A 24,580-nucleotide genomic window follows, 5' to 3' on the forward strand; every position below is an offset into this window, starting at 1 on the left:
TATGCTGAATTAATAATGGCGATGAGTCAGGGTGGCTTGTAGAAGACTTTGTTGTGTGGTGCAGGGAGAACCGCCTGCAGCTCAACATCAGCAAGACAAAAAAAAAAAGAGTTGATGCTGGACTTCCTGCATGCCTCAGAGCCTCTAAACCAGTCTCTATTCAGGGGGAGGACGTGAATGTGGTGCAGAGTTACAAGTACCCAGAGGTTCACATAAACAGCAAATTGGACTGGTCAGAAAACACAGTGGTACTGTACACAAAGGTGACAGAGCAGACTCTACTTCCTGAGGAGAGTCTGGTCTTTTGAAGTATGCAGCAAACTGATGGAAATGCTCTACCAGTCTATAGTAGCCAGTGTATTGTTCTATGCTGTGGTCTCCTAGGGAAGCAGCTTGAGTTTAAAAGACCCACAACACCTAAACAACCTTATCAAGAAAGCCTGATTCATCCCAGGGCTCCTGGGACACACTGGAAACAGAATGCTGACAAAACTGGATGCAATCATTTAAAAAAATCCTATGTCGCTTCCAGAGTACCTTTAGCCACAGGCTTATTCCACCATGGTGTGTTAACAAGTGCCTCTAGAGACTTTTTCTTCCCGCTGCTATTGGGCAATTCAGTGGTTCCTGTCAAATTCTAAAAGCTTATAGTCTTTAAGTTAATTTTCCTACTTCTGCACTCTATACATTTTTTTGTTTATTTCTTATTTATTTATCTATCTATTGCTTGATTGTATTGTAACAACTTGAAAGATTATGTTTTACAGGACTAGTAACTGGTTGGATTACAAACAATCCCATAAGAAGCAGTGCACCTGCTAGAGTCAGAACACCATTGAATATGTCAAATGAGGCAGCCAACCTGCAAACAGAAGCAGACCAGTCACAGTCACACAAGGCAGTAAGAGGCAGACTTAAGAAGCTAAGAGGACACCTGGAAGCCGTAGGGGCGTCTCCTCCCAGAAGAGGCATAAAAAGGGAGTTTGGACCCATGCTGCTTCGTTTGCTAGTGTATGGCGTGATGCGTGTGGTGCCACGACTCTGGAACAACTTTAGTGTACTGCAAAGCTGTAGTAAAGTGTGCCACGCATGTTCACATGATTGACAGTTTAATGGCTCAGGTGATGGTAATTCTCCACCAGTCGAGGCGGTGGTGCTGTGTAATAACCTTCTCTCTTTGCCTCCCTCTGCACACTGAAAGATTGACAGCTCTCCCCCACCAATGTCACATGCGGTGTCCATCAACCTTGACCTGCCTTTTCCTGCCTGGTTGCCATAGGACCAGAAGATTCACCATCTTGAGCAGTCCACTTCATGATACCTACACATCTGAAGACTTTTTGCATTTAACACGCTTTTTTTGCTTTTGCATTTCAATAAGATGCTGCAAGATGTTCTACTAGACAGTTGTGGCGAGTGCCCTCTTCTACGCAGTGGTGTGCTGGGGGGGGCACCATAAAGAAGAAGGACATCTCACGCCTGGACAAACTTGTTAGGAAGGCAGGCTCTATTGTAGGAATGAAACTGGACAGTTTGACATCTGTGGCAGAGCGACGGGCATGAAGCAAACTCCTGTCAATCATGGAGAATTCACTGCATCCACTTAACAGTGTCATCTCCTGGCAGAGGAGTAGCTGCAATGACAGACTTTTGTCACTGTCCTGCTCCACTGACAGACTGAGGAGATCGTTCCTCCCCTACACTATGCGACTCTTCAATTCCACTCGGGGGAGTAAATGCTAACATTATTCAAAGTTATTGTCTGCTTTTACATGCATTTTTATTACTCTTTAATATTCCAGGATTTGCCTAAGGATGCCCCAATGCTCAAATGGTGTCTGTCTTGTTCTTAGAAGTGTATGCAGCGCGTTCCTGGACTGTGACAGTTTCAATTTGTAAAGCATCACAGTAGAGGAGTGTTTACAGCGTGTCCTGGGGCTGCAAAAAGAGACAACAAATAAGGGTCCCCCTTGGCCACTAACAGTGGGGGTAGTTAAGTAGTTCCAGTTTCTCAAGAATTTCATTACAGCGGCGGTTCTCAACCTGTGGGGCGCAAAGATGTGAAAAAAAAGAAAACAAGAATCGAAAATATGAAAAATACATCTATTGAAACCAAAAAAATTAACGTAAACTACATTCTGGTACTAGAAAAATAAATATAGAGTTAGATAAATGTCAATAAAAGTTAATAGGTTTAATAAAACTTGCAGCGGTGTATCGGCAGCAAAAAATATAGGAATAAATTTTATTAGGGTTTCAAAAAAACGGTAGGGAGGCACGATTAAAACTTATGAAAACTTGGATCGTAAATACTTAAAAGTTGAGAAACACTGCTTGTATTATTTTTTCCATGGGCTCTGTTTGCTGCATTTGAATAAACAGCAGAAACACTGCATTTCTTTTTCTGACCTTCACCCTGGTGCAAGTGCCTTCTTTATTAGACTCATTAGTTGGTCACTACAGTATTATTTGTCCGGGGAGTCCCTATCTTCCTTTATGTTTCTGATGCTAGGATTAATAAAGTTTATTTAATCCAGTCTAGTCGAATCTATCATTAAACCACAGGTATAGTGTTATAGAATGTAGCAGTAGTGTCGTGTGTACGGCGCTCAGTGAGATTCTTACTGTACTAGCACGCAACACGTTGCCAAGATGTACCCCTTAACCCGTGGCAGTAATGCTCCCAAGTTAGTAACGTTGCTGTTGTTTTCTTTCATTGACGAATCCTTCAGTGGAGTTCAAGAAAAGTGCTGCTTTGCTTTCATTTTGGATAATGTTTTGGGGGTGAAGGGCTACTGTAAGGAACCGCTCCTATCAAAATATGTTTTAAACAGAAAAGCACACATATACATTCATGTTCATAAAGTTAGTCTGATTTTTACTTAGTTATTATTTGTAATATATATTTTTCTAAAAAACATTATTGTTGGTTTCGGTTATACAGTATGTGTTGTAAATGTTCTTGAGAAAAAAAGTTTATAAAAAGCTTTTATTACTTTCATTTTCATTTGATGGTCTGAAATGTAAAGTATTCAAAAAATATATATATTTTTTTTTTGGAAAAAAAAATATCTTGGAGCAAAATCCAAGGTTCCAGCTAAGCTGCGGAAGCATCACATTCCCCCTACTCAAGTAAAAAGTGTTTTGCTGCAGTGTAATTGCATGCTGGCAGATGCAGACCAATTTGTTGCAGATCATGGCCCTTGGGTTCCACCTAGCTGTACAGAATTTTAGAAATAAGCCTGTTACCGTGTTTTAACTGCACTATGCTGTAGTTAAATGTGCCATTGCACAGTGCAAAAGGCAGACACACTTTAACCATTCACAGTAACATCCTAGTTATACAAATACAGTAAGTGCCAGATAATAAGAAATACCTTGAGAAACGTTATCTGAATTCAAGTAACCCTTTTTTCATAAAGCAAAACAAAGATATCCCTTTACTAATTTCAGAATTTATTTAATACAGGTGGAGTCGGAGCTCTCCTAATGGCACTGGCTGGATCAAACCCTTAGAAGAACAGCAGTCCACTGCAGGGGTATCACAGAAACATGCTAAACCAGACAAGAGTGGCCAAGTAACCAGACTTGCACAGCATTAGAATCTGTGAAGGCCCTAAAGCACCCGTCGACATTTCTCACAAACAAGGGGTGAACATGCAAACTCCACACAGACAGTGACCAGGCCCAGACTTGGAGTGGGGAGGCATTCATTCTAACCATTGTACCCCTTTCTACATTTGTGAAAAAACAGGAATAAACTGAATACAAACATTAAACCTTTTGCAAACACTAAAAAAACTAAATAAATTGTTCTGAATAAGAATAGTAGTATTAGTACTAGTAGTAGTACTGCATTAAAAATAAAAGTGTTATATAACAATAATATATACATTTTTTACCAGATGTGACTAAAGGTAACTACAATACAGAGGTCTTTAGATGTTTTTGTGGAAACATGACATGGAGGATGAGAAAGCAAGTCAAATAAATGGTAATGTATGCAACAAACAAAAGTGAACGTCCTTAACATTGCCCCCGGCCCCGCCCCCTGCCATCAAGAGGTGCAATTCCCCATATCTAGATGCACTTGCCAATCATAACCTTTCAGGCAGTACCACAACCAATCAATTTCATTTTTATATGGCAATAGCGCACATTCTCTTAAACCATAACATGTGTCCATCAGCACAAAATATTCAACTAAATTCAGGTTTAGACTGCTGTTCAAAATTATCATAAATGTAAAAAAAGTTCTAAAAGCTGCTCATTCCAATTCAGAGGTAGGAAAGGGGGGTGTTGCACAGCCTATCCAGTTGGCATCAGGCACAAGGCCCACTCATGCACACATCCACAGGATGAATTGAAGTTCCCAAGTTATCTTAACATACACGTCTTTAAATGAGAGATCAACTTGGCAAAAGGAATGTCAATTATAAATACCAGGTGAGAGACATCGCCTACAGGAAGCTGCTTTTGGAAAGGATTTAGGAGTTTATGTTGATACATAATTTCATCATCTAAGAAATATGTAGAAGCGATTTAAAAGGCAATTAAAATGTTAGGTTATAAAGCGAAGACAGTTAAATATAAGTCGAAGAACGTTATGCTTAAACTATATAATGCACTAGTGAGGCTGCATCTGGAGTATTGTGTGCAGTTCTGGAGTCCCATTTATAAAACTTTATGGGAATTCGAGCATCAAGATATGTGTAAGTCAAAAAATAGGAAAACGTCCACTCCAAAAAAAAAATAAATCCGACTTAATTTAGTTTTATAAATAGATAGAACTTTATTTGTCCCCAGTGGCAAATTTGTTTTTTACAGAATCTCTTTAAATAAATAAATACATAAATAGACAGATAAGTAACTTATTTAAATAAATAAATTCACTTTATTTATTTATATATTTATTTAAAGAACTCATAGATCAAATACGTACATATATACATAACTTTGGTCTGAACACACACCAGAATGACTTTGAAAGAAGAAAATTCTAAAGAAAGAAAAACTTTGGACTTGGCCGTCACAGTCACAGGGAGGCATTATGTTGGTAAAAAGGAGCCCCCATAATGTTTCTTGACACATTTCTGCTAACTAACTAATTGGCTGAAAGTCCTCAGTGTTACTGTGTCAGAGAGAGGATGTGTAGCATTGTTCATAAAGCTCTCCTTTACTACCTCCAGGATCCAGGTTATAGGATCCAGAGTGTGTCCTATAACTGAGCTTGTCCTTTCAATTAGCTCTTTGATTTGAAGTGACGTTACCAGCCCAGCACACCACAGTGTAGACAATTGCATTGGCCATCACAGACTTATAGAAGATCTGAAGGATGTCACTTCCCACATTAAAGGAGCACAGTCTTCTAAAGAAAAAGAGCCTTCTCTGCCTATTCTTACGTATATAGTTCCTCCGTGTTCCGGAAGAAGTCCAACCTGTCATTAAAGTGGATCCCCAAATACTTAGATTCGATTATTTTATTTACTGTGAAAAAGCACATTTAAAATAACAGAGGTTGCACCAAAGTGCTGTACAAAAAAGCATTAAAATAAACACAATACAAACAATCATGCAAAAGCAGATTAATAAAACAACCAATTTTAACATCCACCACCATCACATTATACACAGTGAAAACAAGTAGGTCTTAAGCCGACTTTTAAAAACCTCGATAGAGGATGAAGACCTGGTGTGAAGAGGCAAGTCATTCCAAAGCCGTGGAGCAACAACTGAAAAAGCTCGTTCTCCCCTTGACTTCAGCCGAGATCTTGGCACTACAAGGAGCAGTCGTCCAGATGACCTCAGTGCTTTTGGTAGCACATAGGGGTGAAGGAGGTCACAGATATATTTTGGAGCGAGACCACACTAGGCTTTAAAAACAAACAAAAAGATTTTAAAATCAATGCGACACCTCACTGGCAGCCAGTGGAAAGAGGCTTAAATGGGGGAGTTGCAAATACTTGTATGAGTGAACCATCTCTACATCTGCTCTTTGAATAGTGATTGGACATGAAGGCTCTTTGGTGCAGCGAAAATCAATAACCAGTTCTTTGGTTCTACTATTGTTAATCTCAACCATCTTGTAAATGTGCGTATGTGAACACACCTCAAACCCTGCCTGGTTGTCACCCTGAAACAACTATATATGGATATGGCGGGGTGGCTGACTCCGATCCTGGACAGCTGCAGTGACTGCAGGGTTTAATTTTATCTTCTTAATTAGAGACTAGTTTTTGCCGCTATTTAATTTAATTTAATGTATGTGCTATTTAAGACTCAGACCCTTTAAATCAGAGCTGTGCAACATCGGTTCTGGAGGGCTGCAGTGGCTTCAGGTTTTTGTCCCAACCCAGTTGCTTCATGAGAAATCCTTCATTGCTGATGAAACACTTCTTGTTCAAGTGATATTTTCCTGCTTTATTTTAGTTATGTCGCTTCTTAAAATTATGAACTTTTAATATCCTATTTTAGTCTTAAACAACTCTATTCATTGTTTTAACTGCTCATTATTAGTAATAAGATGCTAATGACAAAGGAACCAACAGTTCTCCCTCTAGCTTGTCTCCATTTCCACCCGTGTGTATTCAGCATTCACTATTTGGTTTAATTAAGTCCTCAGAAAAATAAATCTATAAATTTAAGAATGAACTGACATACTAGAGTTAAAACTCTAACATGCCATAAAATTAAATAAGATCTGTTATTGGTGAGGAATGGCTTCTAATTAAGCAACTGGGTTGGAGTGAAAACCTGCAGCCTGACTATGCTAATCAACCTCATATATACGCAACCATGATTCTGCAGATCTTCTTTGGCAGGTAGAGCAGCCCCCAATTATATATATCTGTGATGCACTCAGTATGGTATTGAAGCATGAGGTTGAAGAACAGCATCTGAACAGGTAGCCACTATCACCTGGCACATGCAATGACATGATTGCTGTTACAATGAATAGTACAGCCCATATGATAAACTGTGGGTTCAGTCAATTACCTTACAAACAACCCAGCAATCACATACAGCAGCATTGTGAGCAAGAAAAAGCAGAAAAGACTGCGTGGGAATCTAATCCAGGTCTTCAGAATTCTCAAAAGGTGTTGATAAATTAGATCCAATAGAATTCATTATTAACAGTCAATTACACACCTTAGGACACCAGTAGAAATTAAAGGGAAGTGTTTTAGGACTGAAGCCAGAAGCACTTCTTTACTCAAAAAGTTGTGGGAATCTGAAACAAACTACTGAGAAATATAGTTGAAGCAGAAACCTTGACAACCTTTAAGAAGTGTCTGGATGAGATATTGGGATGGCTTAGCTATTAGCTAAAGAAGCAAGCTTGATGAATTGAATGATCTTTTCATTTGTCAAATTTGTTCCTATGTTCTTAATTGGATTACCTGAATAAAATGCTTATGTAGACACAGGTAGAATGTGTAGAATGCACAAATTCCACAGAGATTTGGTTCAGAATGCACGGCACCTACCCTAACACAATCTGAATGTATTCAGCTCATCACTCCTATACCTGGATCATGGATATGGGTTTCACTTTCCCAGAAATGCCCATGTTACATTTGATTTCAGACAAATGAGCTCATGTCAAGCAACGGTTTCATATATTATACTATGAAATACTACAGAGCATTATCCAGATGTTGTCCACATTTCTCTGACACATACTGTATATAAAGAACTTCCTATACTCTTAAGAATAGTGCAAACTGTATTGAAAAATCTAGTCGAACATGAGACTGATTAGTTTAGACTGAATCAGTTCTTAATATTTTGCTCCTGAATATTATTTTGACAGCTATATTACTTTACAAAAAAAGTATACCTTGAATTTTTTTCATTTTTTTTTTTTTAAAAGACAAATTTTAAAATATTGCAATGCATGGAAAAAACAGCAGTGGACACCTGTTTTGCAAATCATGTTCAGGTGGTTCCAAACACGAATTAAATTAGCTATAAACCCTGATGCATATGTTATGTTGGGAGGTGGGCTGAATTCCTTATAAATGCCAAAATATAGTAAACTGGCATTATCAGTTTAAATATTACACTGATTCAGAAGGTTTATCCGTGAATCCCACTACACAGAGTTTAAGTACACACTTTATAGCATGGTACCTATTTCTTGTGAAACAGATAAACATTATAATGATGATATAAAAAGAAAATGCTGAATTTTCTAAGCTGCAATTAAAGACAGGGTAAATTCTTGTTAATTTGAGATGTTTTAAAGCTTCCCAAAAGTTGTCCAAATGCAAAATGTTGTAGTCTAAATGAAACTACTCTCAATTTAAATCCTCTTCTTTCGGCTGCTCCCGTTAGGGGTTGCCACAGTTGATCATCTTTGCCCGCATATTGATTTGGCAAAATTTTACACCAGATGCCCTTCCTGACGTAATCTTCCCCATTTATCCAATACACCATAAATATAACAACTATCCCTACACACAAAGTCGGGCTCCTTAGCAATAAATAAATGAGCTACTGACTATTAGCTAAATAAAAATGATGAGGAGGGATATAATAACAAATAATTAAAACAGTTTTCAGGAAGGATAGACCAGTTAGAAGAGAAAGGGATATGGCATTGTGTAATATCAAAAATATTCTGGTCGAATTAGAAAATAATATAGAAAAGTCACTGTAGGTTAACTCAGTAAGAGAAGTAATTAGATTATCATAATTCCAATACTATGCAAAAAGAGTCAAGTAACAAGTTTTCAAATGCTGACTGGGATATTTCTGTTGAAATGACAGAATAGGAAATTAAGGAGATGGTGTCCCAGTTTCTAACCAGCTCACCATATGGTAATTTCCACATGCAGCTCATCTGTTTTGGTAACAAAGACAGATTGAGGGATCGATTCTCCGACCAACAGCAATCACAAAATTAACTCTCAAGGAATCTTTGAATATATCCAAACACACAACAAATACGAATATGATGTGAAAAGAGTATGCATCTTGTGAATGAGCAAAATGTATAATGAGAGATCAAATATATTCAAGCTATAAATAATAGATATTACTGGGCAAATATATTCCAAAAACAAAAAATATGAAAAAGGTGAATACATTAATAATTTAAAATAAAGAGACTGAAACTACTACTCCACAGGAAAACTCAAAATGGAGAAAGGTACAAACCAAGAGGTCAAAAGGCATCTGAAAAAAGATGAATGAATGAGTAAATAAAACAAAAGAATTCTAATGAAAGGGAAGACAAATAGAAAGTTATTATTACAGTACTGCTTAAGTTAAAAATCAATAACAAATTAACAGAAACCCAAGTAAAAAAAATCACAGAATGTGAATAAGAAAAATCAAATAAACTAAATAAATATTTCACACAAGAATAAATAAACAGAAAAAGAAGAGTAAGAATTCAAAACGATTTCAGTTATTAACAATTAAAAAATGGAAAAGACATATTTGAGTTGGTGTATTGACAACTAAGACAACTCCTTGGCCGACATAATTTTGCCAAATTGCTGAACAAAATGATGAGATGTTACATGTAAAATTGTAATTGAGATATTCCAGAAATCGTTTTATATGGGAGAAGCAGCTTATTACTGGTAGGGTGCAAACATGACCCATTCCACAAGAAGGGAGGAAAATAAAACTGAATCCCAGTAATTACTGACAAATTAGCATTACCTCTTTGGTGTAATAGATTATAGAAACTGTAATTATAGCTAAAGACTCCGTACATGAAAATAGCATTGTAAACAGGCACCATGGGCTAAACTCTGCACAAACAATCCCCTTTGAACAGGCAAATTAAGTACTAGTCAAAAGTAAGCATTCAGATTGACTTTGACATTTGCTTGCACCGGATATTAATTCTGAAGTTGGCATCAGGGGTAATTTAAGCATTGGGTTTCAAGCCTGCTAACCAACAGTAGACTATATGTACAAATTAAATGAGTATGTTTCACATGGAGGGAATCCCACAGGGATCTGTGCTTGGACCTTTAGGTATTATTTATATTAATAGCATTGATTCTGGTATGTTGAGTAAACCTTGAAACTTCAAGGAAAGCAAATATATATATAAGGCAGGAAAACAATTCAAAAAAAGACGCTCACAATATGGTGTAAATATCAGGAAAATGCCATTTAACATAGAGAAGTCAAAAATTGCTATGCGCAGGCAAACTGTGTGCAGTTGTACTCATCATACTACAAAATAAACAGTAACATTAGAAACAGTGCGATTAAGTGCACCTCTGGCTACATCCTCTCTTACAGCATCCTGCTCTCTCAGTCCTGTGTGGCCCCACCAGAATTTTCATTCCACAGATGCCACCGAGTGTGATGCTAGCTTAACTAAACATGTTTTTACCAAGAATGTTACCACAAGAGCCAACCAAAAGCCCTGGATGATGGGAGAAGTGCGCACGCTGCTCAAGATCAGAAATGCAACCTTCAGATCTGGAGACAAGGCCGCCCTCAGGGTGGCCAGAGCCAACCTGTCTCATGCTATGAGGAGAGCCGAGTGGGCCTACGTGCAGAGGATTAACAAACACTTCATCAGCACTAAAGGCACAGGTCATATGTGGCAGGGCATTCAGACAATTACAAACTACAAGCCCAACCCACACAGCAGTGATGGTGATGCCTCCCTACCGGATGAGCTGAACAACTTCTTCGCACGTTTTGAGGCACAGAACAAAGAGCCTGCGAGAAAAGCAACACCTCCCTCCACTGACCAGGTACTCTGTCTCTCCACAACTGACGTGAAGTGGACCTGACAACATACCTGGCCGTGTGCACAAAGAATGCGCCATTCAACTGGCTGTTGTCCTCACAGACTTCTTCAACAAATCTCTGAGCCAATTGTCAGTCCCAGAATGCTTCAAGTCGACCACCATCATACCAGTGCCAAAGAAGTCATCAGTGACATGCTTGAATGACTACCGACCAGTTGCACTCATGCTAATCATCATGAAGTGCTCGAGGTTAGCCATGTCACACATAAAGACTAATCTACCTGCCTCCCTTGACCCTCTTCAGTTTGCATACCACTCAAACAGGTCAACTGAGGATGCCATATGCTCTGCCCTTCACCTCTCCCTGACACATCTGGATAAAAAAGACACATATGTCAGGATGCTATTCATAGACTTTAGCTCTGCCTTCAACACAATCATCCCTCAAAAGCTGGTTGTAAAACTGAACAGGCTGGGCTTAAACCACCCTCTGCAAGTGGATCTTAGACTTCTTGACAGAAAGGGACCAGTCAGTTTGGATGGGCTGCAACACCTCCAGCAACATCACACTGAGCACTGGAGTACCGCAGGGCTGAATGCTTAGTCCATTGCTCTTTTCCCTGCTAACTCATGACTGCACAGCCACGCACAATACCTACCACATCATCAAGTTTGTGGATGATACGACGGTGCTGGAACTGATAAGCAGGGATGATGAAACAGCATACAGAGATGAGGTGGAACGGTTGTCTGCATGGTGTGAAGACAACAATCTATCTCTTGATGTTGACAAGACAAAAGAGATAATTGTGGACTTCAGAAAAATCACATCCTGCCCACATCCCACTCAGCATCAATGGTTTAGATGTGGAGACTTTTAGGAGTCCCAAGTTCCTCGGTGTGCACATAAATAAGGAACCTACGTGGATGCATAACACCTCATCACTAATCAAGAAAGCCCAGCAAAGACTACACTTCCTGAGGCGGCTGAAGCGAGCAAATCTTTGCCCTTCCATCCTCACCATGTTCTACAGAGGCACCACTGAGAGTGTTCTCACCAGCTCCATTACTGTCTGGTGTGGCAACTTCAACATATCCGACCGCAAGTGCCTGCAAAGGATAGTGAAGACAGCAGGAACATTAATGGGGTGCCTCTCCCTTCACTACAGGACATATATTTTACAAACGCAGTGTCCGCAAGGCCTGCAGCATTGAGCAGGACCCCTCACATGAACTCTTCACACTTCTGCCATCCAAGAGAAGATACTGCAGCAGAGCCGGATCTGCCAGGCGGCAGGATAGTTTTTACCCCCAAGCTGTCAGACTCCTTAACACCATGCTGCCGCCTGGGATCTTCCACACTGTCTAAACCACCTCTAAAAACAGAACTTTTATACATGCAAGCCACTTTCCTGCAAAGATGAGTGTCCATGTAGAAAAAGAACTGAAAATCTCATACTGACCTTTAAGTATTTTGACACTCTTGATATCCTTCTGCTGTGAAACATTCTGACCTGTCATTGTTTACACGTCTTAAACAACTATTATCATACACTGATAAGTTCTGTATTATCTATATCTATTATTTATTTATTTATTATATTACATATTTATTGACTATATTTATGTATCTAGATTGCATAATACCATACATTGCATCAGTGTTCATATTGCTTACTACACATCAATATTTCTGCTACTTCTTTGTCTTGTCTTTGCACAATGTCTTGTCTTGTTTGTGTTTTAATTTTAATTCTATTTTTAATTTAATTAAATTAATTTTTTTTTATTTGCACTTCATGATGTTACACTGTGGACCCTGAGCTTCACAATTTCGTCTATCTGTATACTTGTATACGCTTTGACTTTTGACTTTGACTTCATAACCAGAAAGTCCTACCCTTGCATGTAAAATTCCTTAAGTCCTGAAATGTCCATCCATCCATCCATCCATCCTCTTCCGCTTATCCGAGGTCGGGTAGCGGGGGCAACAGCTTAAGCAGAGAGGCCCAGAATTCCCTCTCCCCGGCCACTTCTTCCAGCTCTTCCGGGAGAATCCCAAGGCGTTCCCAGGCCAGCCGGAGACATAGTCCCTCCAGTGTGTCCTGGGTCTTCCCCGGGGCCTCCTCCCGGTTGGGCGTGCCGAACACCTCACCAGGGAGGCGTCCAGGAGGCATCCTGATCAGATGCCCGAGCCACCTCATCTGACTCCTCTCGATGCGGAGGAGCAGCGGCTCTACTCTGAGCCCCTCCCGGATGACTGAGCTTCTCACCCTATCTTTAAGGGAAAGCCCAGACACCCTGCGGAGAAAACTCATTTCAGCCGCTTGTATTCGCGATCTCGTTCTTTCGGTCACTACCCATAGCTCATGACCATAGGTGAGGGTAGGAGCGTAGATCGACTGGTAAATTGAGAGCTTTGCCTTACGGCTCAGCTCCTTTTTCACCACGACAGACCGATGCAGAGCCCGCATCACTGCGGACGCCGCACCAATCCGCCGGTCGATCTCACGCTCCATTCTTCCCTCACTCGTGAACAAGATCCCAAGATACTTGAACTCCTCCACTTGGGGCAGGATCTCTCCCCCAACCCTGAAAGGGCACTCCACCCTTTTCCGGCTGAGGACCATGCTCTCGGATTTGGAGGTGCTGATTCTCATCCCAGCCGCTTCACACTCAGCTGCGAACCGATCCAGAGAGCTGAAGATCACGGCCTGATGAAGCAAACAGGACAACATCAGCTGCAAAAAGCAGTGACCCAATCCTGAGTCCACCAAACCGGACCCCTTCAACACCCTGGCTGCGCCTAGAAATTCTGTCCATAAAAGTTATGAACAGAATCGGTGACATAGGGCAGCCCTGGCGGAGTCCAACTCTCACTGGAAACGGGCTCGACTTACTGCCGGCAATGCGGACCAAGCTCTGACACCGGTTGTACAGAGACCGAACAGCTCTTATCAGGGGTCCGTACCCCATACTCCCGGAGCACCCCCCACAGGATTCCCCGAGGGACATGGTCGAATGCCTTTTCCAAGTCCACAAAACACATGTAGACCGGTCAGGCAAACTCCCATGCACCCTCCAGGACTCTGCTAAGGGTGAAGAGCTGGTCCACTGTTCCGCGACCAGGACGGAAACCACACTGTTCCTCCTGAATCCGAGGTTCGACTATCCGACAGACCCTCCTCTCCAGAACCCCCGAATAGACTTTTCCAGGGAGGCTGAGGAGTGTGATCCCTCTATAGTTGGAACACACCCTCCTGAAATGTCAATGTACAATAATATCATAGTAATAGATTAATTGGTTTCAAGCTTAAAATTACATTTGAAAGTTAACTACTGTTATTCTCCACAGATTTCAACGATTTCATGTTTGCTTATATAACACTCACAATTAAAGATGCCATGTTTAGTAATTTTGGCCTCTAAGAGCAAAAAACTCTGTGCTCACTGCATGATTTTGCACCTGAGACAGACATTGATGGAATAAATTACCTATCAACATTTTAAGGAAACCAAACCATCTGCATTGCCATAGTCAGGACTAAACACAATCACTTGTAATAATTAGTGCTCACTTTGCAGTTCTGACAGAGATCCTGCATAGCCCCCAAAAGTTACAGTGCAGATGACAAATAAATGAGTAAACATATAACTAAAAATCTGACAGATTATTTTGAAACCGGGGAATGGGAATCATGGAATAAATTTACCAAAGGGTACTTTTTGTTAAAGTTCACTGTCATTCTAGAGTTAGCTCTCATTTGTCAAACACGCCAATGCATTTGAAATGTGGGAGAAAACCAGTATGTTTGAAAAAATTACGCCAAAAGAACATGCAGACTCCACACAAATTATGAATTTTACTCAGTGTCACATGTGTGTGCATGGGAGACAGTTTAAATTCCCTGCTAAACCAGGGGTTGGCACTATGGTCTAATGCGGGGGTGTCAAACTCCAGTCCTGGAGGGCCGCAGTGGCTACAGGTTTTCATTCTAACCATCTTCTTAATTAGTGACCAGTTTTTGATGCTAATTAACTTCTTTAGCTTTACCTTTAATTAGCTTGACTCAGGCCCCTTAGTTGTTTTTCCTTAATTAGCAGCCAGACAGTAATGAGACATAAAACAAGCAGGACATGACCAGCTCACTTGTACCCATCAAACAAAATCTGAAAATAAAGATGAAGGTCTTAGTAAGGTTGATCTCTCAGGTTACCAAAACATTTTAGGAGTTCTTAGAAAAAAACAGAATATCAAAGGTTTTGGAAATGTCTGCTGTGGCAAAAAGAGAGCAGCAACAAACCATGGAATTGAATAATGGGTTTAATTAACAGCAAGAATCAGCTTCTCATTAAGGAACTGGTTGGAGTTTCAAGCTCCAATTTAGCTGGTCGTCTGTTGGCTCGTTTCATGTCTCATTTCTGTTTGGCTGTCATTTAATGAAGAAAAGAATCAATTCAGAAGACTTAATCCTTAAAAACAGGGCTATTAAAATAGAGGGAAAAGAAGTTAATTAGCAGTGAATACTGGGCACTGATTAGGAAATGGGTTAGAAAGAAAACCTGCACCCACTGCGGCCCTCCAGGCCTGGAGTTTGACACCTGCGGTCTAATGCCTTCTCTCTTCCTTCCTCTTCAGACTTCTGTTGGGTGCCCTTCTGGAGCCTCCCCTTCCTGCTGAGTGACTTTATAACCCAGGGACTGCCTATCTTGTACTCAGTTCTGTTTTGAACTTGTGACTGTAGTACTAGGGTGTTGTACCGTGTTAGCCATTATGGATGTAGTGAGAAGTCAAGTAAAACGACACCTTTTATTGGCTAACTATTAAGATTACAACACGCAAGCTTTCGAGGCAACTCTGGCCTCTTCTTCAGGCAAGATGTAATACAGAGACTGGAGTTCCCTGTGTTTATATAGACACCAAGACAGATACAGCATTGGAAAACCTTTAAGTGACACATCGTGACTGGAAAGATATCTCCACAAACTGTTGCATGTTGCATTACTGTGCATTTTATCAAGTTATACGGGGTCACCAAGGCCCTGCCCCAACTCTTTCATTTTGTTGAGTCTCCTTTTTACACTAGTCAAAAGAAATGATGATTACGGCCCATGCCACTCTTGACAGAAACTGATGAAATTAATTTTAAGATACATAAATACCGTAAAACTATCTATAAAAGATAGACCCTTTCAAAACAAAGAAATTTAATACTTCATCATTGTAAGAGATCTTTAAATGACTGGAAATGTTTTAAAACAAAAAAATCAAGAAATATTTTACTAACATAATTCACAGTCACCATAATCACTTTGGTTTACCAAACAGCTACACTGAGTAACAGATAACACGTCTTCTTTAGAAATACGACTTCTATCAAGGATAAAGTCATTGAGTAGTCCAGAATGGGGGAAGAGTGTCTTTATTGACATACATGGAGTCTTCTGCAGTGCAGTGAAGACTCTGACTGAATGACAGCTGTTGAATACACCTCTTAAATACAGAGTTAGTTACAGGAGTTGTAAATTGTTTCTCATGTCCTTGAAAGTTACTGATAAACTGTACCCTGGAGTTAGAATGTCTTTGATCCCTGGTTGCACCAGTTCTTAACTTTGTACCATACCAGCACAAACTTAGAGCTTGGCAGGACTGGGTTACAGATCAAAAGGCATCAATCAAAACGCTTTCTAAGAGTGCTGAGCGTAAAAGCAAATAGCAAAAAGGTTATATTAATCAAACAGTAACTGTCATATGTGACACTTCTCACAATTACCTGAAGCAAACTAAACAATGGCCGTCTTATAAAAGTAGTCTAAGGCATGATCTATGACAATAACCCTCCACAATGTGCCAACCATACCACATATAAAGCATCAAAGAAGCACTTCTCCCAAGGCTGGAAGGTTCAAAATCGGTCACCTTAAGCAATTTTCGGAACAATCAGATATGATATAAACTAGACACTTACTTTGCATACTCGTCATTATCTCGGTCACATCTTGAATCCTTATGCTTTTCCCAGTCCTTTCCATGTTTACACGTAGTTAATAATACCACGTCATCCGAATTATGAATATGATAAAAAGCATTTCTTGTTTCTGACCCAATGCCAGTTAGGTATCTTTTTCCTTTGAAAACTAATAAAAATTTCCTGAATGGTGGCACATTATTGAACGTCAATTTACCCTTTTCACCTCCTTTCTGTGGGTGGTCTTTAGAAAATAAAGGAATGGACACATCAAAGTTTGGCCTGAAGTTATTTGTACCAATACTTGCTTTTGCTAAAATTGACTCCCCAATATCAAAACCAAGTTCCTCTGTGTATTCTGGCCAAGAGCCAGAGTACAAGTTGAAAATTAAGTGGTTTCTCCCATTGTTCCAAAGTAGGAGACTCTGAATCTTTGCTTCCACATTGTGAATATAATGGAAAGACAGCTGATCCCTGTCCAGAGTGTCAATGCTGAGAACATACAGGCAAGCTTGGTTTGGGTCAGCAGTGTAAAACCTAGAATCTCCAATAGTTGTAAGGATCTTTTGATAGCTCTCTGAGATTACCTCACCTTTCTGAAGAGGGTAGATATAAACCTTAAAGCCTCTCCTTTGGCACAGTTTCATGTCAAAACAGGTATCCATCCGGCACTTTTTGTTTTTGTACACAATTGACCTAATCCTTTGTTCTTTCTGAGGAGATCCATGCAGAAGAAAGTCATCCTCATCCTGCTCCTCTTTTTCCAGGTATGTTTTCAAGGTGGCTTTAATCCACTTAGGCCAATGGTGTTTTGGCTGATTGTGAGAGCTCGAACCCCCATTGGAAAAGTGCATTTTGTTGGGATGGTGACGGTGGTACTGTTGCCACTGTGGATGAAACTCTGCAGTCTGCAATGCCCATAAATACAACAGCAGTAGAAGACAGGCTCCAAAGGACACTAGTAGGTACCTCTTCTTCGCTTGCATGTGGCCAACAGGTGAAGAGAGGAAAGGAGGAGGATGAAGGAGGTGAAGAAGGAGGAGGTAAGGGGTCTAGGTTCAACACATGGAGCAGGGTTTCATCCAACAATGAGCACACTGCCGGCCTTACAGGAGGAAGCTGCATGTAGAAACACAATAACAATTCACTAGACATACATTATAATATCATAATAATGACCACTTTTTTCTACTCTTTTACTTATATTATGTTACTATAGTTTACTATAATTGTAACATGGACAAAACCAGAGTGCAATTACACAATTATAAAGTAAAAAAAGAGTCAAATAAGCTACAAATTATTTAAAAAACATTCAGAATTAGTGAGGAAGTAGATAGATAGATAGATAGATAGATAGATAGATAGATAGATAGATAGATAGATAGATAGATAGATAGATAGATAGATAGATAGATAGATAGATAGATAGATAGATAGATAGATAGATAGATAGATACTTTATTAGCTGATGTGTAAAACATTTAAGTCTAGTTTCAGACAGAAATCATTCTTAGATTTCCTAACTTAAGTAATATAACTGAAAGCATTTCCTCCAAAAAACACATACTAAGAAAAAATTGCGAAGTTTCTCTAAATTGTTAATTTATAATCAATACATTTCATAAACCTTTTGCTCCGGTGATGTTAATGAAGTCAGTGCACATATGACAGCAATAAACCAATGATGTGACAACCCTTTGCTTTTAAAACTACATCATTTCTCGTAGGTATGCTGTTATAAGAACATTATAAGAACTTTGGCTGGTAGTTTGTTGATATAAACACTTCAAACTGGACAATGACATGTTTGGACACTCATGCCACAGCTAGACACCTAGACATATGCCACAGCAGCACCGTAGGCTATAATCATTGGTATTATGAAGGGACTATAGAAAGTGGAGGAGAACTGTCCAGGAAGCGTTCAGCCGCCAGTTAGCTAGGCCTGTGACATTGTCTAGGACTTTATATTATGCCTAACCATGAACTACAAAGATATTTTCTCCACTAATGCTGCTGACTGAAGTTTTTGTTTTCTTCTCCTCCTCCTTTCATCTGAACCCCACTGTAATATTAATGGACATGCACAAATGAGATCCTTTCATATCAAACAGTCTGATATTTCTTTGCTTTAGTGTCTGCTTAGACAACTTTGTATTTTTTCGAGTGAGCTTTATGTCATTTGTAAAGTTCAAATTTGATTGAACCGAGTTGTCCGACACAAGATGCAGTTGATTCACTTTGCAGTGTCAGCTCACTCCGATTGATTGCGCTTTTCACACTAAAACTAAATCTTGGATTATGACCCCCAAAAATCCCTCTGCCCCCACTTTTTTTTTTTTTTTTTTTAAACTTTGCTTAGGGTAAAATTAACTCCCGGCACCCAAAGTGCTGTAACCAAGTATGGAGTTAACACGCTTTATGACCTGAAACGAGGCATTCAGTCTCTTCACATTATTACGCCAACCCAGCTCAGAAGTCACATTTTCTTCAGCCCAGGTGTGCACATTTTAGAAAGCAGTTTGACGCTTATGGTAAACAGCAATAGCAATGTGTGTGTTGATTTAAAAAAAAGAATTAATAGACAAACAGTAGATTTCATAATTGACACTCACTAAAAATTACTAGTACACTTGGTAAGGGCTACTGTACTTCATGTCCTCTCACTGATTGCTTTTAGATTATTCACAAATGAAATTCTGAGATTAACTGTTAACATACTGTGCAAAAGTCTTAGGCACATGTAAAAAAAAAATTGCCAAGTAAATATGCTTTATATAAATATAATAAATGAAAAGTTTCTAAATATCAAAAAATCTACTATAAAGAGCAGTAAGCAGTAAACAATAAATGAATTAATTTTTGGTATTTGTGCTGTTTGCCTTTAAAAAGGCATCTGTTCTCTTAAGAACACTGTCATGTGAAGTTATAAGAAAACTAGCCGTGATATACATTGAAGATGCACTGAAATCTAAGTAATCAACAAAGAACTCAGCATTTACATTTGCAGTGCACCAGCTATAGGAAAGTATTTTGTAATGCATATAGTAATTGAAGGCATTGCATTTTTCATTCCAACAGATGGTGCATCACAAACATCTATAGAAATAAAATGCATTACCACAAATGTTTGTGATGCACCATCTGTTGGAATGACAAATGCAGTGCATAGATCTCTGTCATATGCAAATTGGTATGGTATTTGTAAAAGCAGAGTTAATGTTTGTGATGCACCACCTGTTGGAATGAATATGCGTTTTAACACATATTGCATATACACATATGTGTTAGGGGTTGGAATGACAATGATATACAGTAGCAACTGGATGGTTACAGATACACAAACACTCATAGTGCCAGTTGAAGTCCATTTGGAGCCCTGATTTTGCCCCTTGTTGTCCAGTATTATTAAACTTTGTCAACCTGTGTCCCTTTGTGCAAATACCACATACTTGAAGGAGTACAATCCCCTTGGTGTAGTGAGTGTGCACACTTTTACTCTCGTAAATGACGCACAGAGAGAAATGGTGCCCACTCAATATTCACAAAATGTAATGATCCTGTTGGAGTGGGTGGAGGGAATTCCTTGGTATCCGTAGCACTTGCGTGTTCTGAAACACAAACAGTGTCCCTTTGTGTACACAAAATGGATATTATTATGATAATCCTACAACCCGAGATGGGTCCCCCTCTGTATCTAAATGCTTCCGCTCAGATGATGGCACACAAGGCAGTTGCCTATGTTTCCTAATGGATTGAGTGGACATGTAGACACTTAAACTTTTACTAAGGTGAGTTGGCTGGTAGCTTATTCTAAGCATCGTCCTCCAGTTTTTCAGACTTTGGCTGTCTTGCTTGCATCTGCCTTTAAAGGCCAGACAGCCTTGATGATGTTCAGATTAGGGTTTTTCTGAATCCATAACTTGAAGAACTCCTTATTCTTCTATACTATCCTCTTCTCTATGCTAGTGGACTTTGTCCTGCTGCAGAATGAAATTGGGACTGGTCAGATACTTTAGCTGTTGTTATTGCGTGATGGATGACAATCTGGTCGTACTTCTCAGCATTCAGGAATTCATTCATTCTTGACTAGCTCACCACTGCCATTTGCAGAAATACAACCTCAAAACTGCAAGGCCACACAGTTGTTCACTGCTGGCAATAGAGACTCACTCATGTAGTGCTCTCTGGCTCTTCTACAGAAGACTGCCCTCTGTGTTAGTTAAACATTTCTCATTTTAATTCCTTAATCCAGAGCACTTGCAGTTTTCTTCCTGTTTGAAAAGGGATGTCATCTGTTTCTCAGTTTCTGTAGCCAACCACAACATTTCTGGTCCTTAGCTTTGTCCACTTCCTTGTGTCTCTTCACAAGAGTTTAGACAGCACATCTTGAAACGTCTTTCTGCTGTGAAATTTCTGTTTAGGAGAGACCTCATTAATACTTACATACATAAGAAATTAGACAAACGAGAGGAGACCATTCAGTCCATCAAGCCAGTTTGTTTAGCTAATAGCTAAGCTGTCCCAGGATCTCATCCAGATTCTTCTCAAAGTTTGTCAAGGGTTGTGCTTCAACTACATGTCACAGTAGTTTGTTTCAGAGCCTCACAACTCTTTGCATAAAGAAGTGCATCCTGGATTGAGTTTTATGTGTCTTGTTGCTATGCTTACCCCTGCCATGGTGTAAGAATCAATGATTTAAAGGTTAAACAGTCATATCTGCCTTACCTTTACTTTTTGTTTGGTTGTTCTTCCTCCAGTTTGATTTCTTCTGCACCTGTTTCTATTTCAGTTAATCGGTTTAGTTCAATCAGCTCGTTAGGTCATTGATCATTAGCACCTGTTTATTATCTTTGTTTAGTCAAGCACTGGGCTGGGGTATACTTAAAATCAATCAAGTTTTTATATAAAAAGTGTTAATGTACGTAATATAGCATTTTCTTTGTGCTCTATTACTTAATATATAATTTTCTTAAATTAATGTTTTTCCTGTAACATTTTTGGAAATCTGATATGTGAAGACAAAAAAATAAACATTTAAGACAAAACTTAAATATAAAAAATAGAGTATGCCAAAGATTTTTACACAATACTGCAAGCTTGGATGTTAATGGAAGATCAGCACAAGTGCCTGCGTGAAACAGCAAAGGGGCTGAGCAACTGCTCAAAATGCATTGACAATAAATGACTATCGCTCATTTGAAATCTGACGCCTATTTATAGTTTATATGAAACAGGACTTGTGTGTTTTTTTTACAGTGCTTTCATGACAGAAACCACTCTCTTTATGAAGAGTAATGTGGAATATTAAAACTTCCAGTAACAGCGCACTGCATGACATCGTGCAGTGAGTACACTTGACTTGAGCATTCCTAGTTTTCATCCTCTTTCTCTGTACGTTTAGCATTCGTTTGCTCGGCGGTTGATGCGCTTGCTGCTTCCTGAGCAGCTCTTCTTTTCTCCACCCTAGCAGCCCGCTTCTTCTCTTCTTTCATCAGCATCTTTTTGCGTTACAACTGATTAAGTCAGTATTTGTGTTGCAATTACTTGTGTGTTTTCTTTAATTTTTCACTTAAGCTGGCACTTAAGTCTTCAATCTGCCTCAAGAATGATTTAAGATATGAAGAGGTAGGGGAAATGATGGAGAAGCTGGTAGGAATGAGAACGGCGCCGCATGGCCACCCTACTGGCCGCTGCCAAGAGTTGATTCTACAATAAAATAAAATAAAAATAAAAAAAGGAATAACCTTGGAGGTCAATCATCACCCTGAAAGTGGATAATAGACATCATTTAATATATGTGTACCAAATGTCAGGGCAATAGATCAAACTGTTTGCGAGCTACAGATGATTTAAAATCCTACACAGACAAACGGACAGCCACGGTAGTGTATTATATATAAAGATTACATAACAAAATCATAAAAATAGCAGTAAGTTCATTTTACAGAAAAAAATACAAAGTAAATTTGAGCCTCAATATTTGGATTTACTTGACGCAGGCAGTGGGCCGACTGGCTGGACTGTGAGCCATCACCAGAGGATAATGTTTAGACATACAAGAATCAAAAGTAATATAAAGCCAAATTAAATAAAATTTTATGACCAATACTCCTCCCAACCCCCACCTCATTATCCCCCCATACCCCACCCAAACGCACACACTGACCTACCCTCGCACTTAATTTTGCTATACATTGCCTTTGATTCTTGTGTGTCTAAGCATTAACCTCTGATGACAACTCCTGGCAGGGGCTGAAAGCTCAGGAATAAAAACTACTTTATGATATGTGATTCGTCTTCTCCCTTTGTGGATCTCCAGTTGCAAATATGCAAGATTACGAAACACAGAATGCGATGTTACTATCTTCGTGCAAGCACGTAAAATAGGTTCAGTTATGCTTGTCGGTGAATGGTGAATGGTAGATTTGGAGAAGTTTGTAGAATATTGGGACACATCATCAGTAGTGTTCCTCTGGCTCATGGAGTGTTTCAGTCTTTCACACTATACACCCTCACCAGAGGCGGCCAGCTATAGGGTGATCAGCCTTAAGCTTGCGTCCCATGCCCAATTAGTCATGAGGGTCGCTTTGGTGCCAAATGACTGAGATCTCATGAACCTACATATGGCAGCCTTGGCTTATTACTTGGGGGCCCAGCAGAGGGCTTTCCTCTTCATCCAGACCCACTGGCTACTTCTCTGTACTGCCTTTGATGCAGCTTTGATGGCTGTGCACTGGCTCTGGACCCTAATTCCCAGGTCTCTCAGCAGTTTGATGGTAGATGTTGCCACAAACTGTGTTACATACTGTATCACAGACCTTTGCTTCCATATATATATATATATATATATATATATATATATATATATATATATATAATGGGGTGCCAAACAGGCAAATACATTGATTTTCTGAATATATAAAGTCAGCGTCAGTATATATAAAGTCAAAACTTGTTTCTGAATATATAAAGTCAAAACTTGAATATATAAAGTCAGCGTCGAAATATATAAAGTCAGCGCTGTAATATCCATCCATTTCCCAACCCGTTGAATCTGATCACAGGGTCATGGGGGTCTGTTGGAGCCAATCCCAGCCAACCCTGGGCGCAAGGCAGGAACCAATCCTGGGCAGGGCACATGCATCATTTTCAAAACATTAACCGAACAGTGTTTTTTTTATTTATTTTTCTGACTACGTTTTTGTTAACTTAGTTCAGTGTTTTTAGTTTACTAAAAATGTGCCTGAGTCGTTTCAATCAATATATTTTGACTTTGACTTTATATATTCAGGAATGACTTTATATATTCTGACGCTGACTTTATATATTCAGGTTTTGACTTTATATATTCTGACGCCGACTTTATATATTCAAGTTTTGACTTTATATATTCAGAAAAAAAGTTTTGACTTTATATATACCGATGCTGACTTTATATATTCAAGTTTTGACTTTATATATTCAGGAAAAAAGTTTTGACTTTATATATACCGACGCTGACTTTATACTGTATATTCAAGTTTTGACTTTATATATTCTGACGCCGACTTTATATATTCAGAAAATCAATGTATTTGCCTGTTTCCATCCATCCATCCATTTTCTAACCCGCTTAAACCGAATACAGGGTCACGGGGGTCTGCTGGAGCCAATCCCAGCCAACACAGGGCACAAGGCAGGAACCAATCCAGGGCAGGGTGCCAACCCACCGCAGGACACACACAAACACACCCACCCACCAAGCACACACTAGGGCCAATTTAGAATCGCCAATCCACCTAACCTGCATGTCTTTGGATTGTGGGAGGAAACCCACGCAGACACGGGGAGAACATGCAAACTCCACGCAGGGAGGACCCAGGAAGCGAACCCAGG

At 39.5% G+C, this 24,580-nt stretch overlaps 1 protein-coding gene across 1 annotated transcript in view; it reads right to left on the reverse strand.

Moving 5' to 3' along the window:
* Positions 1-24,580, reverse strand: part of LOC120526106 (exostosin-1-like) — a 366,860-nt gene that overhangs the window by 338,571 nt on the left and 3,709 nt on the right. Inside the window, exon 2 of the mRNA XM_039749029.1 lies at positions 16,700-17,818. Within this exon, the coding sequence (XP_039604963.1) occupies positions 16,700-17,685 (986 nt within the window). The 5' untranslated portion in view covers positions 17,686-17,818. The remainder of the gene's footprint in view (positions 1-16,699; positions 17,819-24,580) is intronic.

This window comes from Polypterus senegalus, chromosome 3 (assembly GCF_016835505.1).
Source record: "Polypterus senegalus isolate Bchr_013 chromosome 3, ASM1683550v1, whole genome shotgun sequence".
In the NCBI taxonomy this organism is placed as follows: Eukaryota; Metazoa; Chordata; class Cladistia; order Polypteriformes; family Polypteridae; genus Polypterus; species Polypterus senegalus.